This window comes from Opisthocomus hoazin, chromosome Z (genome assembly GCF_030867145.1).
Source record: "Opisthocomus hoazin isolate bOpiHoa1 chromosome Z, bOpiHoa1.hap1, whole genome shotgun sequence".
Lineage (NCBI taxonomy): Eukaryota > Metazoa > Chordata > Aves > Opisthocomiformes > Opisthocomidae > Opisthocomus > Opisthocomus hoazin.
The window spans coordinates 84922428-84938482 of record NC_134454.1 but is presented as its reverse complement, the minus strand read 5'-3'; the positions used below and the strand labels follow the sequence as shown (position 1 = coordinate 84938482).

Sequence of the window (16055 nt, the reverse complement as noted above, 5' to 3'; positions counted from 1 at the left end):
AAACAATGAAATTTTCTTAAAAATCAAGGAATATTTTTTTAAAAAATCTTTTCAGTCTTTTTTTTTTTTCCCTTCTGTTCAATTGGAATTCACTTCTTTCAGTTTTGGAGGTCTTTTCTTCACAGATCTCAGTGTTAGGTAGATTCCTTTACTTTTCAAATGAGCTGAGATTCAAACTCCTGAGGAAAGACATCAAAGAAACCGGAATTTCCCATGTTGTTCTGACAGTTAAAGGTATTGTGACCACTGAATACCCAAACTTGCTTTCACGATTATTCAAAGTCTATGAACTTTAGATGGCACATTGCAAACACACTTTTGGGCAGGATATGAGTGCTCTGGCTTACTACATAAATTGGAATTTCACTTCTAGAGCTCTGCCTGTTCCAAATGATGCAAAGCAGTTTTCCCGAAGAAAGAATGCCCTAGAAATCATATTAGATAATGCAGTTACTGGCATTTTGTAACATCATGAAAACTTTTATGAATTAACCTTGCAAATTATATTTTACATTTTCACTCTGGCAATATTAATCTGTAGACAATATCAGGTTAACAGTTTTTACCAAGTGTTAAAAGGTTGTAACATTTTAATGCAGCAATTGATAAAATGCGGTTTAAAAAGGAAGACAAATAAAGAAGTTTAATTCATATTTCTTTCCATTTAACATTTCTTAGTTATCACTGTAATGCCAATGTATTCTTACAGCTGTAGACAAAAGCCTGACTTTTGAGTCACTTTCTAAGCTGATACTTGGAAGACTGAATTATCTGCATGTTCTTTTCCCTGTTGTTTAAAGACACTAATATAATTCTTTCTTCTTCCCTCCATCTTTCTTCTCTCCAGCCATGACAATGCAGTTCATAAGCCATCGGTTCCCTGACTATCATGATCCAACTATAGGTGAGTAGAGATTATTCTCTCCTTATCCCTTTCAATCTCTGACTGTTCAAGATTGCCATGCAGTGAGAAGCTTCTCCTAGACAGAGAAACTTGGGTAGAAATAAGATTTGTAATCTTTAGGTTAAACCTTAATTCCATGACAAGTATTAAATTGTGTAATGCTCATACCATAGTCATTTCTTCCTGAAATGCATTGTAGAAAATCTTTTAACAACACATTTGTGGCTTCATGCTCTATAACAGTTAAGGGCTGTGCAATTATAATCACAGAAACAAAAAATCTTGCAAGATAGAGCGGAATCTTTCAAAATACTGAGACAATGTAGACTTCAGTTTGAAGTGTGTTTTTAAAGGTTTGTCATTTTAATGCTGTTTTCCCTTTTTAAAATCTTAGCTGACCTTCACTAGAAAAATCAAGTGCCTACTGAATTTAAGATACTGGGGTTGTTCTCTGGGATCACACGTGAACTCCATTGGTTTATCTGCATTTCAAAGGAGGATTGGACTAGATGACCCACAGAGGTCCCTTCCAACCCCGAACATTCTGTGATTCTGTGATTCTGTGATTCTGTGATTAACATGAATCTGCAATACACTGAAAGTCATGATGCTGACCATTTCATGACTGCTTGGCTGGAGTACAATGGGACAGTGAGCCGGAAGAGAGATCTGCAATTAATTGTGGTTGACTGAACTGAATTTCTATTTCTAAAACAGTTAATTCAAAAAGGCTCTGGGAAAAAATGTCTTATTAAAACCATAAAAAGTTTTTCTTCCTTCTAAGTTAGGTACAAATTTAGAAGATATTTACAGGGCACAATCTCAAGTAATTTAATACCTTGAAAGGCCCCAGATTCCTGGTGTTGTATTGGGCATCATCAGTTCATATGCCGCTGGGCACTCGGTGGACATCAAGTATAGCACAAGCTAGCAATGGCTTATGGTATCCTGAGCTGCATTAGGAAGAGTGTTGACAGGAGGCTGAGGGAGGTGATCCTTCCTCTCTGCTGAGTACTGTTGAGGTCACAGCTGGAGCACCATGTCCTGTTCTCAGTTCCCCAGTACCAGAGAGCTTTGACACAGGTTACCTAGGGAGGCTGTGGAGTCTCCTTAGAGATACTCAAAACTCTACAGTCTTAGTTCTGGGCAGTCTGTTCTAGGCAGCTGTGCTAGGCCAGGGCTTTGGACCAAATGACCTCGAGAGGTCACTGACAACCTCAGCCATTCTATGACTCTGTGATGTCAAGAACAGCTGTCAAAAGACTGGTTTTTTGCTTACTGTTGAGCATATTTTGGGCACTACTATAGCTATTAATGTAAATGAATGTAGTAAAAAATTTATGTCACATCGAGGTAGAAACCAGCAGAATTGAATGTTTGTTCATTTAAGGATGGCTTTATTAATTAGTGTTACTTATACTAAAAAAATATTGCATTTATAGGGACAATCTGTGTATAATATTTAGTTATATCTTGACGAAGATGACAGAATCTAGGCCTGATAACTGAAGGTAATAAAAACCTTAACTCTTACAAAGGTTTCTTTGGAAAAAAAAAAAAATAAAGAAAGAAAAAGGTTTTTCCAACCACCTTGGCCAAAATAATTTTTTTGTTATGTTTGAAATTTTTAAATATTTCAAACCCAGGTTTAACGTCTAAGAAATTACTGCTTCGTGAATTAGAGCAGCCAATGATAGTATTACTTTTAATTTGTTATTTCTGTAGTATTTCACATTTCCTGGATAGCAACTCCTGGTAAATAGTGGTACTTATATGAGGATAAAAAAAAGTGTAAATCTTACATGCTGTTAGTAATGTTTTTTAACCATTAAAAATATTACAAAATAAATATGAGGTGTCAGCTCTAAAGAAGGCAAAACTACTATGGAATTTCTACAAATTCATTTGCTGCACTCAGGAAAAAATAATCATTATATTTAATTGGAAAAGAGGAGCATTAATAGTTACTGACACCATTAAGTTATGTACATACACCCATCTTTATTATTAACTATCCACCTGTCATATGTATTTATCCATATATTGTATCTTGTCATAATCTTAACTTATTTGTCTCTAGACACTACCACAATATGAATAATAGATAATCATGAAGAGAAGGGAAGCTTATGATGCATTGTAAGTACAGACTGCAGGAATGTCTAAGAGGACCTAATCAGAATGAAGGTCTGCTTGAGTAAGAGACAGCTTCTACTTGAATAAACCAACACTCTAAATAGGACAGTAGAGAGGGAGACAGAGTGAAATGAAATACTGAATTCAAACTCACACAGCTGGCTAGAGGTAGAGCTAAAAGTATGACTCTGAGTTTGATCTGTTCAGCACTTCTGTATCTCAGAACATGCTGAGGACTTTGTGAAAAAGGCTTCTTTCTATTCCTGCTCTAAACAGGTATTAAAGAGCAGAGTATTATCTTGGGCTAAAGCACATGTGTTTCCTCTCGGTAAATATGTGACATGACTGCTCAAAATTGGACAGAAAGTAAAAAAAAAATAGAATTAATTGTCTATCAGTCTAAAACAAATTAGGTGAATCAGAATTAACGTATCAAGGGCCAAGAATATGCTAATGTCAGGATTTGCTAGAGGACAGGTTATTCCTCGAAGGCCCCAAGGAGCTAGCCACAGACAGATGCTTTGTGCTATGTGGACGTTATCATGTTGGGGCAGAGCACTGATCTGTCTAGTCACAGTTTTGTTTTATCTCAGTAACCCAGCAGCAGATGATGAAGAAAGAAAAAACAGGTCACATATGAAATGTACCTTCGTTCCTGTAGAGTGGCACAGCAGAAAATTGAACATAGCTTTTCAGTTGTGTCTGAGAACACTAGTCTCTCTGGATATTAGGTTTCTTTTGTGCCATACATTTTAGGCTCCTTTCATTCCTGAGCAATTTCTGTCTTGTTTATGGAATTTGAGATGTCCTGAGTTTCTCTGAGTACATTAATGTTAGATTTTAGTGTACTTCTTTGCAAATAATGTATTCTGCCTACCTGCAGTTTTATTTGTCTTCGGGCATTTAAAGCAAAAACATTCTCAATATATGTCACTGAGAGGGTAACATTCTCTGTGTTATGGTTTGGCTGTGGCCAGCGACAAAAGCGCCAAGCGGCCACCCCTCACCCCGCCGGGGTGTGGAGGAGAATGGAAAGAAACAGGCAGAAACTGGTGGGTCAGGATAAGGGCAGTTTAACAGAACAGCAAACAGAGGGAACAGCAACAACAACAATACAGATAAGGAGAAAACACAAAATAAACTGCACAACCCAGAGAGCCGCTCTCCCGGACCCCTTCGTGCGCTCCCGAGTCGCGAGTGAGTTCCCACCGCCCCGCTCCACCACATCGGAACCCAGCATGATGGCACATGGTATGGAACACCCTGCCCTGTTTGGCCAGGTTGGGTCAGCCTGCCCGGCTGTGCCCCTTCCTGGAGTCCAGTGAAAATTAACCCTGTGCTGGCCGAACTCAAGACACTCTGGAAGTAACAAAAAATGTTCTGTGATGTGTTTGAATGATAATCCGTTGATTTCAAGTGTTAACCAACCTGCTCAGTGTACAGTTCTCCGGTGGAGTTTGAAGTTAAGGTCTGTTGTTTCTTTTGTTTTACATGTACATAAGAATTTGATAAATAAGTACTTATTTTTCCTAATTTTCTTGAACTAGGAACTCCAGTCTCTGTGCTTTCTATGGTGTGAAATTGTAGTGGTAGTCATCATGATACTTCACTCTGCAAATTTAGCCCTGATTTAAGAAGGTAATGCTGACAAGATTGATACTGTACTTCCTTGCATTAGATGGGACTGTTTCTAAGAGCTGCCCTAATAAGATATGCGGGGTTGGAGGTGTGTAAAATGGAAGAGCCTTTGTAAATAACAACATTGTCTTTTAAATCCCAGAAGTCTATCACTTTTCATTTTATGGGAAAGACTTCAACAACCCCTGAGGATACCAAGTATTTATAATAATTTTGTCCAGTTTAATATTTCATTGTCCACCTTAAGCATTGACAGGTGACTGGAAAAATAATTTTAGTGTTTTTTCATTTCTGTAGGTTCTTGTGAAATATATTTGAATCTAGGTAAAGAAGACAGGGGACAATAAACCATTCCCACAGCACATGAACACAGGACTGACAGAATCTGGTTGATATTCTAGTTGAAAAGCAGAACCAGATTGCATTCAGTCCATACAAAGGATCCACAAAACCCACTTGTATGATCAGTTAGGAACACATAAAACACCTGAAACAAGGAATCTGCAATAGTTTTTGCTTAGATTTAAAAAATATATGGCTGAAAATGGGATTTCTTGTTTTATTTCATAAAAGCCCAGACATTTGTAATTCTAAGAAATGTTCTGAAGTTTGGTTCTTTTGGTATAAAGAACACATTTTGTGGCTTGACCTACTCCATGCTCCACAGAAATACACCCATGGGCAATCGACTTTTGAAGATTTTTAGAAGACTTCTTTTTCTCCTTGCTTTATTTTGTACTTCATCTGTAAACTGATAAGACAATGAGCTTTAAAAAGAGTCTATAGATAAGAATATATTTCATTTTTTTCTAGTCCATCATATGACTATGGTGAAAATTGCTCACTGTTACTTACCTGAGAATACAGAAGAGGCCTTTCACTTTAATATGCTGCAAATTATTCTTCCTCTTCCCACTTCTGCTGCCCTCCAAAAACAAAGTTAGGAATTTATCCTAGACATTTTTCAGTAGTAATAAATCTGCTTTAAAAATCCAGGGGCATTATTTTTCCCTTTTTTGCGACAGTCCCTAGGAACATGTTTTTTCCCTGTCATTGTGCTTCAAGATTATGGTACTAATGCATTAGAGTTTTCCCTTTCTACAGTGACTCGTATGTCTAGCAATATAGTAGAAATATATAATTCGAATATAATGGTGCTTTGTACTTACAGCCTCTTTTCTATTATCCACTGACATTTTTTAAATATTACAGGGGTATCTTGTTGATCACAGAATACTGCTGCTACTGTGAGAAGATGCAGTTTTTGTTACAAGGATATTTTAGTTATTACAGTATATATGTGCTCATAGGTTCGCATGTCAAATAAATACATATATTTCAAAAGTTAATTTTGATCCTAAAAGAGCTATGAAAATAGATTTAGAATTATTTACATGTTTCCCCTTTTGTCTTTATCATTTATGAAGGACTACCTATATTTCTGAAGAATTTACTGGATGTTGTGATGGACAATCGAACAATTTTTTATGTCCTCTAATTTTTTAATGGCTAGTATGGATTTATTTGAGGGAAGAGGCTGCTTTTTGTTCTTGAAGGGATTTTTTTTTTTTTTGGTAAGTTAGTGGTCCATTTTTGTTTGAATAGGAATTAATTCAGAGAAGTTCTCCATACAGTGTGGATCAGACATATGCTGTCAAAATACATAATCACCATAAAGGGTCCCTTCTGCTGTATGAAACTGTCTTTTATTTTATCTGGTTGTCTTAGTTTGAAAGAAGCTAAGATCTTGAGAAACTCAGACTGCTATATCCAGTTATAAATAAATGTGTATACACATACATGCATAAATAGATGTGTCAGTGTTTGTTTCAAATATAGAGTAAACATTGATTAAAAAGTGAAATGCTACCTGAAGTGCTAATTTTAATGCTGTCACTTTGAGTTTAATGCCACTTCAAGATAAAGCAGGAATAATGACTGTATGTTAGGCTTGCTACAAACATTACAGTTCAGAATTTTGAGACAGAAACATAATATTTTTCTAAGGAAATGAGAAGGAGAAGCAGGAAATTCTTTTAATATTAGACTGTAAGTGGGCAAAATTTCAGAGATTAGCACTTCATGAAAATGAAATTATTTCAGAGCACATTTAATATTTAATTGTAGTGAACAATGGGAGCAATTTCCAAGTGGCAGTGGATTTGATCATTTTCTGGAACAAATGGATAAGAGCAATCTACACTCTCTACGGTCTTTGACAATATCACGGGGAGTTAATGCAAGCAGAGTGGCAGGAAAGGAAGTATGACATAGTGTAGCAAACTGGACAGCCTCCAAGATGCTCATTAGCCATGTGATGAATCTTAAAATGAATACATAATGCAAACGAGATGTGAAAGCAGCTTCCTGTTTTAGTGAGATATCACTGCATGAGATTGTGTCAAATGAGCAGTTGAGGGCATTAAGGCTGTGTCAATCTCACACTTTAATTGAAATGGGTGTGGGATGGGAGGCACTCTAGCATTAAGCATATGAACTTCCATGAGGTTTCCTAATGAAGTAATGCATCCACCAACACACCAAATAAAACACATTTAAACTCATCTTTAATAAGATGGTGGAAATGTGCAGGTGAATTTGAGAAAAAAGATAAAACGTGACTGAAACTATTCTAAGATTATACAATACATACCAAAAAATGTCTGTGTGCTAAAGAATATTTTATATGTTCTCAAGGTACAAAAATGAAAAAGGATAAAGCAAGGGAAATATGAACTTATTGGTAACAACACAGTGAAAGAAGACAAAGATGAGACAAATCTATTAGATCAGGAGAGGGACATCTTGCCACAGAAGTACTACTCAAATTCATTTTTAGGACACAAAATGTTTCTAGATAATTTCTAATATAATCTAAGAATTTTAGATGTATATATTCCATTCCTAATTCCATTCTCATTCTGATTTTTCTGTAGAAGGAAAAATATTTGGATTGGACTGAACAAGCCACATTTTGAGTTCCAAAATGTTTTTTTTTTTTGAAAATTAATATGATTGATAGCTTAATAATGACCACTGCCTTTCATTCATCATTCTCTGTAGTCTTATCTGCAGCTGGATAAAGAACTCATATAAAAGGAGCTGGAACCAGTACAATTTGTCTCCAAAGACTGTCTCCAAGGATATTCAGACTGATTATGTAGACATAGCTAAATTGCTTATGTTTGTGTTACTTATTCATCATCATTTAAAATCAGAAATAGAGAATATATAATACTGGAGTATGTGTTTGAACCATAATCTTAAACCTGTGTTTTATTACTAGTTTTCGTTTTTCTCTCTTGGTATTACTTGCATCGTGTGTCACATTAAGAGGTTAATATTCCCTTTAGGTATAAAACATTTTGACTTACATACATGAAGAAGAACAAAAAGAGATTATTCCTACTGTGTTAGGACAAAGTCTTACTTTCATACACACAAATTAAAATGTCTATATGTGAACTGTGTGTCTAGGTTCCAGTTCTGTGGGATTCAGGGAGATTTAGGAGAGGAGATTTAGGTCTTTGCTCATTTCCGTTATCGCAGACTACAACAGGCACTTGAGATGTCCTACAGTGTTCTGCTTGGGTTCAGGTTCCTGATCCAGAATGCTGTGGATCTCCCACAGGTCTCATGTCATCATCATCTGGCCCACTGTGGATGTGACACAGGACCTATGGGGTACCAGAGCCCTTCCAGTCCAGTAAAGCAAAGCCAGACAATATTCCTGAGAACATATCAGAGAGCAAGAGTCATGTGTAGGCAACTGAATAGAGTCTATACTTCCATTAAGTGTGAGAGGATTTTAGATACCTACCTTGCATGTAGACACATATGTTCTAGCTGTCTAAATGTAGTTCTCTGAATCTGAATCACAGTGCCTTCCCTGAGAGCTTGTCAGAACAAGCTCCTTCACAGATCATGGTTTGAGTCTGGATAGGTGACCTGCAGTGAACAGAGGAAAACACGGAGTGAGATTTGTCGTGCAGAATCCTCATTAAAAGGGAAAAGATAGGAGAACATTGGCATCTGTCTGTCAGTGTAGGTGCTCCCACTGTAAGATTAAAAAACTCTCATGAATAGAAAAGAAGGGGGTAGTATTAAGAAATTAAGAATGCAGAAACTGCCTAATATGATCACTTAGTTTAGATTTCAAAGAGGCAACAAAATACCTTCTGCTTAGTGTTGTTATTATATCCTGCCATGAAGGAAAATTAAAATTATTTGATCACATGGAGAATGGAGACTGGAAAATCACAGCAGATTCTTCTCTCTGTGATGAAAATAATTTGATTGAAAAGATAATCTCATTTCTCTTGGGAAGAACTGTTTGTAAAGTTGGTTGTTTCCCTCTAAAGGGTGGATTAATGACAGTTTGATCATCTCTCAACATTTCAGTCTGAGCTGTATCTTCTAACCCGGATGCATTCTCAGCTCAATATGAGCTTTGGTTCTTTACCCCTTCCTCTTTTGAGAACTTCAACTTGTTCAAATTCAACTACTCGTGAGTATTTTCCTCACCAGTGAAAGTCTGTGGCCCTGCTCTAAATATGCTGTGTTACTCAGATACATGATCTCCAGCTGTGCTGTTTAACTTTCTTTCTTGGGACTTTGCTTTGATAAGCCAATTAGTCCATCCTGAATGGTTTGCAGACTTCATGTAGGTAATAACCAAAGCAACCAATTACATTTCCCTGTCCATAGTCAGGATGAATCACATCTAAAATCCTGGACACACACTTAATGTCTGCTACTACAAATGCAACTCATTGTGCAGTTATTTGAGGGCTGTTTACAGCAGCTGACAGCTCACTGTCACTGGGCATTTTCAGAGACTCGTGAAACCACGCTAAATCTAATAATTTTCCTTTGCTAATATCTCTGACATAAAAAAGAGCAGAGAAGAAAATGCAGTCTGTGTCTTTCTAGGGAGTAGGTGGCCTAGAGAATTGTTCATACAGTTGTCAGTTTCTCCCCATCGTTTCAGCCGAATGCCTGCTCAAAAGATAGAGGTTAATCAGAACACCTTGATGAGCATTTAGGTTTGCAGCTTAGCCTTGGAAATGCAGTTGTCTGTGTCCGTCAGTCATGCCCTTAGAAAATGTAATGCAGCAGCTATGCTGGCAGATTCGCATCAGCTGCAGTTGTACCAGACAGCAGCTACAGTTACGAGTCCGCAGCACACAGTAAGGTCTCAGGGAAGGAAATAGCGTACAGAGGAGACCAACCATAGAACTATCTAATTTATTTACCCTAAATCATGAGCAAGGAATGATGCATGATCTATCACCTGCTAGAAACAGACTTTGGAGGCTCTGCAATAGACTGCAGTTCTGTGAGATGGGAAGAGCTAAATGTAACATCTCATTTGTGCAGAAAGGGAGGAAATCTCGCTTTTCATCTCTGCCGTTCTCTGAGCCTTTATTGGCTCTGTGGCACTCATGAGACAATTTTGCAGACTGATTCGACAATAGTCCAGAAGAAAACTAGTCCACTCCAACACAGAATAGTTGTCTACCAGGTTAGTGAGTTCAATCACTTTAGAAAAATTTTTCAAGAAACTCAAAAAGTAGCAAAAGGGATAGTATAGAACCACCTATGGGGAAATGGAAGTATAAGTGGGGATTAAAGAGGAGAAGAGAGATCCTTTTATTTCTAGGACAGGACCAGATATGAAAACTGAAACAACCATCTCATGAAGAGACACTCAGACACCAGCCCGTGAGCAAAAATTCCTTCTTAAGATGACCTCTGTTCTCAAAGCAAAAAGGGATAATTACTCTTGCCAAAAACATAGATGGATTCAAAAAACATTTAGGTAAACTATTGGAGGGAAAAAAAATATCAAAGTCTGTTAAAAACAAAGATTCTTCTTCGAGCTTAAAAGGACTCTTGAAGTGCAAATAACGGGAAGCTGCGAGAATATGCCAAGAAAAAATCATTGTGGGATTCCCTGGGCTATTGGTCACTTTCCAAAATAAGAAAATTTGTTAGACAGAGTGTTGATCTTCTACGGCTCTACTTTTTGTATTCTCATTTGGAGAATATGCCTAATCTGAATGACCTTAATTGGTAGCCTGGCCAGTGATCTGACTTCCCTTTCTCCGTTATTTCAGAAAGCAAGTAAACAGGTGAACAACTCTGTTTCTCAGACATCTCTGCCCAATATCTACCTACCATGGCTGGAACAGGAGAAAAGTGTTTCTCCTGTGTGTTGCCATGAGAGACCTATGCTGCATGTTCACATGTGAAAAAACATCAATACCTCTTAACTGTTAATGGTTCATACTTATTATTTTCTATCCTCCATTAACTCTCTTTATATTAAAAGATATTCCTGCCTTGGTCATCTCCTCTTCTCCATAGAATAGTGTCAATGCAGCATCAAATCACAGTATATAACCCTTCCATTCCTTCTAGAAACAGATTAAAATTTAGGAAGGAAAAAAGAGTCTTTTCTCGTAACTGACAATATCAAAATATTTCCATGATATATTTTTAAGAACAGTAATTTTAATAATAATTATAATAATGAAATAATTTTATTAGAATGCTTTCATAATGATATCTACCATCCTCAGAATCTAGAAAGAGTCCGCCAAGAATAGAAACCATTGTTCATAATTTTTTGTCTGTTCTACACAAAAAGGACTATTTTTTTGTTTTTTAGATCAGCTTCGTACAGGCAGAAAACCTCTGTCTCAGCAGCTGGTGTTTTTGATTAGACTCAATCCAACGATCCTCACCTCCCCCTGCTTTGATTCACCAAGCCTATAACTGATCCATCTAATAAACTGAAGTGGCAAAAGGAATTGAAGAGTGCTTGTTCTTATCACAGGAGAGCTTATTCTTAGAGCTGAGATCTTCAGGCCACCTTTCAGGCCTATAGTGATACTCCAAACACTGACTTATAAGAAAATTGGGACAACAGCTCCTTTTTAGGTTCTTAGCTACTGTAAGAGTTTTAGTAGAGTTTCATAGAAACATTTTCATTGGATTGAACCATTTTAATAATCCAGCTCCTAGTCTATAAATCTTGGCTCGGTTTAAGTGAGAACAAAGTGCTCATCTGGCTGGTGACATTAAGGCAGGAGAGTTTATACATTTATCCAGAATTATAAATCACAGTGACGTCACAAATGGATTGTGGTGTCCACTTCATAACATAAATGTACTGAAGTTCTAGAGCACGATTCATCTCACCCTAACATGTGCATCTCAAGTTGATCAGATGAGTAATGCACTCAAATGTGAAATACTACAAAGAAAGCTTAGGTTCTTAGGGCTAAAGCAGGGTGGAAGGTCATTTTATGTGGCAGCTGAGGAGATTCAAAGGTCCTGGGAGTTAGATGACTGAAGTTGGAATGAACACTGAAGTCATTCTGTGCCTTTAGCCCAGCAGTTCTGTTATAGGTATCATAACCCACATACAATGATGACTATTATGACTAGGATCATGAATTTAGCAGTAGATGGAGTGAGATTTGCAAACCGTAAATAGGGCCACCAGTAGAAAAACTTGCTTACCTGTTCCTTTTATATAATGATTTGTAAAAATATTTGCTAAATGATTTTTGAAATTGGAAGAGACACTCGTGCTATGGTTTCCTAGAGGCAGATGATTTATCATGTTCATTTCAAAATTCTTTATCACAGGACAAATATTTCCATTAACCTTTCTTTCATGGAAGCCAGCAGACATCTACACCTTACTAAATCCAAGGCACCATCCATGCTAATAGCCATGCAGATGTAGTCAACTTGTTAATTACTCCCTCTGAAATGACAAGAAGAGAATTTGTAGCTGTCAGATCCTCCTACTCAGTAGCACAGTTCCAGACTTGAAAGACTAGTGAAATTGCTACCTGCTATTCCTGTTCCCCAAGATAAGGGTACTCAGACTTCTGCTAATTATCATGTTTTGATTAAACAGAAGTACTTCATTCACTTTGTTCATGTACATCTTTGAAGTAAATTACATTTTTCTGGAAGCAGAAAAAGTGATTATATGCTTTTATTAAATATTAGTAGCATTATCTATATTGCAAGTAGTTTCTAAGAGAAAAGCCAGGGGTAGAGCAAGAGTTTGCTTGAGTTGTCTTTAGCCCTGACTTTTAAAACTGCTAACATTTTTAAGAAATCATATTTTCTCTTCAAGAGCTGGTTCTGAGAAAGGTATTTGTCATTCGTATTCTCTTACACGCACATGGGTGGGACACTTTGTAAGCAAAATTTAGCTTGTTTGAAGGACTGTATTGCAAGGTCTGAAGAAGAGCTGAGTGAGTTTACTGGACAGCAATTAAATTCCTTTATAATTGTTTATATAAATGTAGTTACATCTGTGCTTCTTTGCAAATTAAAATCGTAAGTGGTGGCTTTGTTGATTACAGCATTTGCATCATGAATGACAGCTATTGTACTTAGCCAAATTATTCAGATAGCCTTTGTCAGTCTTTTATCTAAATCTCTCCTGTATCTCTGCCTCTCTGCATAAGCCCACTATTTATAAGAGGTGACAATTCTACATCCAGAGGACTCCTGGCTTTCACAATATGTTGTAATGTAACAATGCAATCAGCTTCTCGATCTGTATGTCTATGGGAAAGAAGTTAGAAGGACATACTGTTTTCTAGACTTCATCTTGTTTATATGAAATGAAGTCAGAACTTAATCAGAACTCTTAATGATTCTGTGTTTCACGGGCTCCTGCGAGGATGGATTTTGCTTTTAATAATAATTACATTTTAAGGGGGAAAATGCCTACCTGCAACTAGAAAATAAAACGTTGTAAATAGTAAAAAAATTGTGCGTAGTGTACTACTATAAAAATAGCCTGTGTTGCTATAGCAGAAGACATCTGTACTGGACTTTTTGGTGTTTAATCTTCAGTCTGCTCCTGGTCCCAATATTTTTCAGGTTTAAGTAAGTAGTTTTACATATTACAGGTGCTCCACATAGGGGTTAGTTTATGATACTCTCTTCTTGCACATTCAGACTCTCTCAGTCTTACATGTCTCTGTGTTTGTAAATGTAGGTACATACATATCAACACACAAACACACAAACCCACATATACATGTGTATGTCTAATCTCACGGTAATGAAGGACCTCATGGGAATGGACAAATGTCAGTACTTGGTGTAGAAGGATCTGTTGACTTGTTGCATCATAATATTGAGTTGCAACTGAAGTAAAAATAATTACAGAGCATCCAAGTCAAAAGTGTAAAAATGTTCACTGCATTGGGGGAAAGTAGTATTGGAGAAGGTATTTTTGTAATCAGTATTGTAAATTGTGGATGGCTTTGACTGATTTATGTGGAGCATTTGCCACCATGAATGAAGAATGGAGGTGTTTCTTTCACATACACTGTTATAATTTACTTGCAACTTATAAAAACTTTGAGCTCTGATGATAGAGATCTGACTGTGTGCAAGGTGTTGTACGACCAGAGAATGTAGCAATGAGTTTGCCTTGCTGGCCACTTAGGTCTTACAGTTTTTACCTTCTTTGCCTGAAAGTGGGTATCTTACTTTGCATTTTCTTTTGTACGTTGTGGTTTGTCGCCTGCCTGATGAGCACAGATAGAGGAAAACATCTCCTAAGCAACACTTTGTGCAATAAAATCAATCATAATTTTAGTTCTTCTTGAAAACCATCCAGTCCATTGTCTCCTTTTCCAACTGTTTTGTTAGCGAACATCATGATAAGAAGGACCCAAAGGAAGTAGACAAACCAGATTTAACTGGACCAGAGTTCAGTTCACTCAGATTTCTGTTCACACAAAACCTTTTAGAGCACAGATAATGCTTCTTTTTTGTGCCTACCAGAGACTAAGTGAGATTAAGTTGCTTTTGCTTCCTCTGCTTTTCAGCAGAGAATGAAAGGGTTCCACAGTAATGAAACTGCACTCTGACATTGGAGAAGAGGTGCTTGTACATATCCATAGGTACAACTGAAAACAGGAAGAAAAAAAAAAAAAACAGAAAGCGCAACAGATAATTATTTGCCAGTCTGGAAGGCACAAAGTGCATTTCAGGTCAGCAAGAAAGTAGTCCTGTAAGAAGTGCCCAATGCTGAAAATCAATCAGGGTCCTTCAGCAGCTGTGTGTTATCAGTCTTGCCCTGCAGAGCACAGATCTGAAATATTAGGCAACCCAACAAGAGAGAGAAACTTCGTCTGAGAGCAGCTGTCTGAAGACAGACACATAATGGCATTAAAAGAGGAGCACTGCAGAGAGGTGAGAACCAAACAGAATACTCCTTAGGCTGAGGAAGCTTTTAGTTTTGTTGTTGTAAGCAGATGCAGAGAGAACACTCTCAGTGGCAGTCAGAGTCTAAATTAAATGAGACATGAGTACGAAAAAGAAGACGACTCATTTAAAAACTGCTAATAACTAGTAGTCAGACTGCATGAGTCTTACTGGTCCTAAATGAAAATCTTTGTTATGCTGCAATGATTCTGGATGCTCAACAGATAATTTAGGCCCTGTCCACCTCCAGGTGTTTAGGCATCACTTTTCATTGATGGTAGCAGCATCTAGCACAGAAGTTTATTTGAGGATCTGGGCATAGACTAGTTATGCTTCTGTTTTCCACTGAAGAAATTAGCACTGCTTATTTCAGAAGGACAAAATCAGCTAAATGTTAGGATTTTTTCTACTCTTTTGTTTTCAGACTTAGAGAATAGAAGTACCTTGTTGTATTCCTATTTGCATCTTTACTCCTTGAAATCATAAATTATCTTATGAACAATCAAGGACTTTTTTTGTGTGCCTCTGAAGATACCAGAATCCCTGAAATAGAGCATAGTAGTTAACAGTATGTCATAAGGCTGAACAACGGTTAAATAAAGGAAAAGAAGACTTTAATCTTCAGCTGAAATCAATAAGCAGAGTTGGAAAGTGCAGCAGGAATATGCATTTGAATTTAGCAAAGCCATTTGAAAACAACACAACAGAATCTTTTCAGAAGACATATGTGGCCAAGATCTTGGTTTAATATCTTATCTGAAAATATGTTTATGGTAATTTGAATGCCAAAACTAAACCTGAAAGGTAGAAAGTGCTCTGTTTCTCATCATGTAACTAAATGTAGGATGAATAAATGAATGAATTCCTTTTATGATAAGCACTTAACATTACTAATGCTTTATTTTTTCTCAGATTGTTTTAATTTTCTCAAGGCCTACATTATAGTCCTTTAAGAAAAATAAGGCTAGCAGAGAGGTACTATCTGCATTAAATGCTGCATTACTTACCTGCTTCTCTTTCATAGAAACAGCAGAGGTGCTCCAAGTGTGTGGTTACTGAAGAAAGAGTTTCTGTCTGTGGGTTTGGAAAGGCAGTGGCCATTTTTTCTCTGTTTAGCAAA

At 36.9% G+C, this 16055-nt stretch overlaps 1 protein-coding gene across 1 annotated transcript in view; it reads left to right on the top strand.

Moving 5' to 3' along the window:
- Window positions 1–16055, top strand: part of RIT2 (Ras like without CAAX 2) — a 188055-nt gene that overhangs the window by 58656 nt on the left and 113344 nt on the right. The window contains exon 2 of the mRNA XM_009941336.2: window positions 848–904. Coding sequence (XP_009939638.1) covers window positions 848–904 — 57 coding nt within the window. The remainder of the gene's footprint in view (window positions 1–847; window positions 905–16055) is intronic.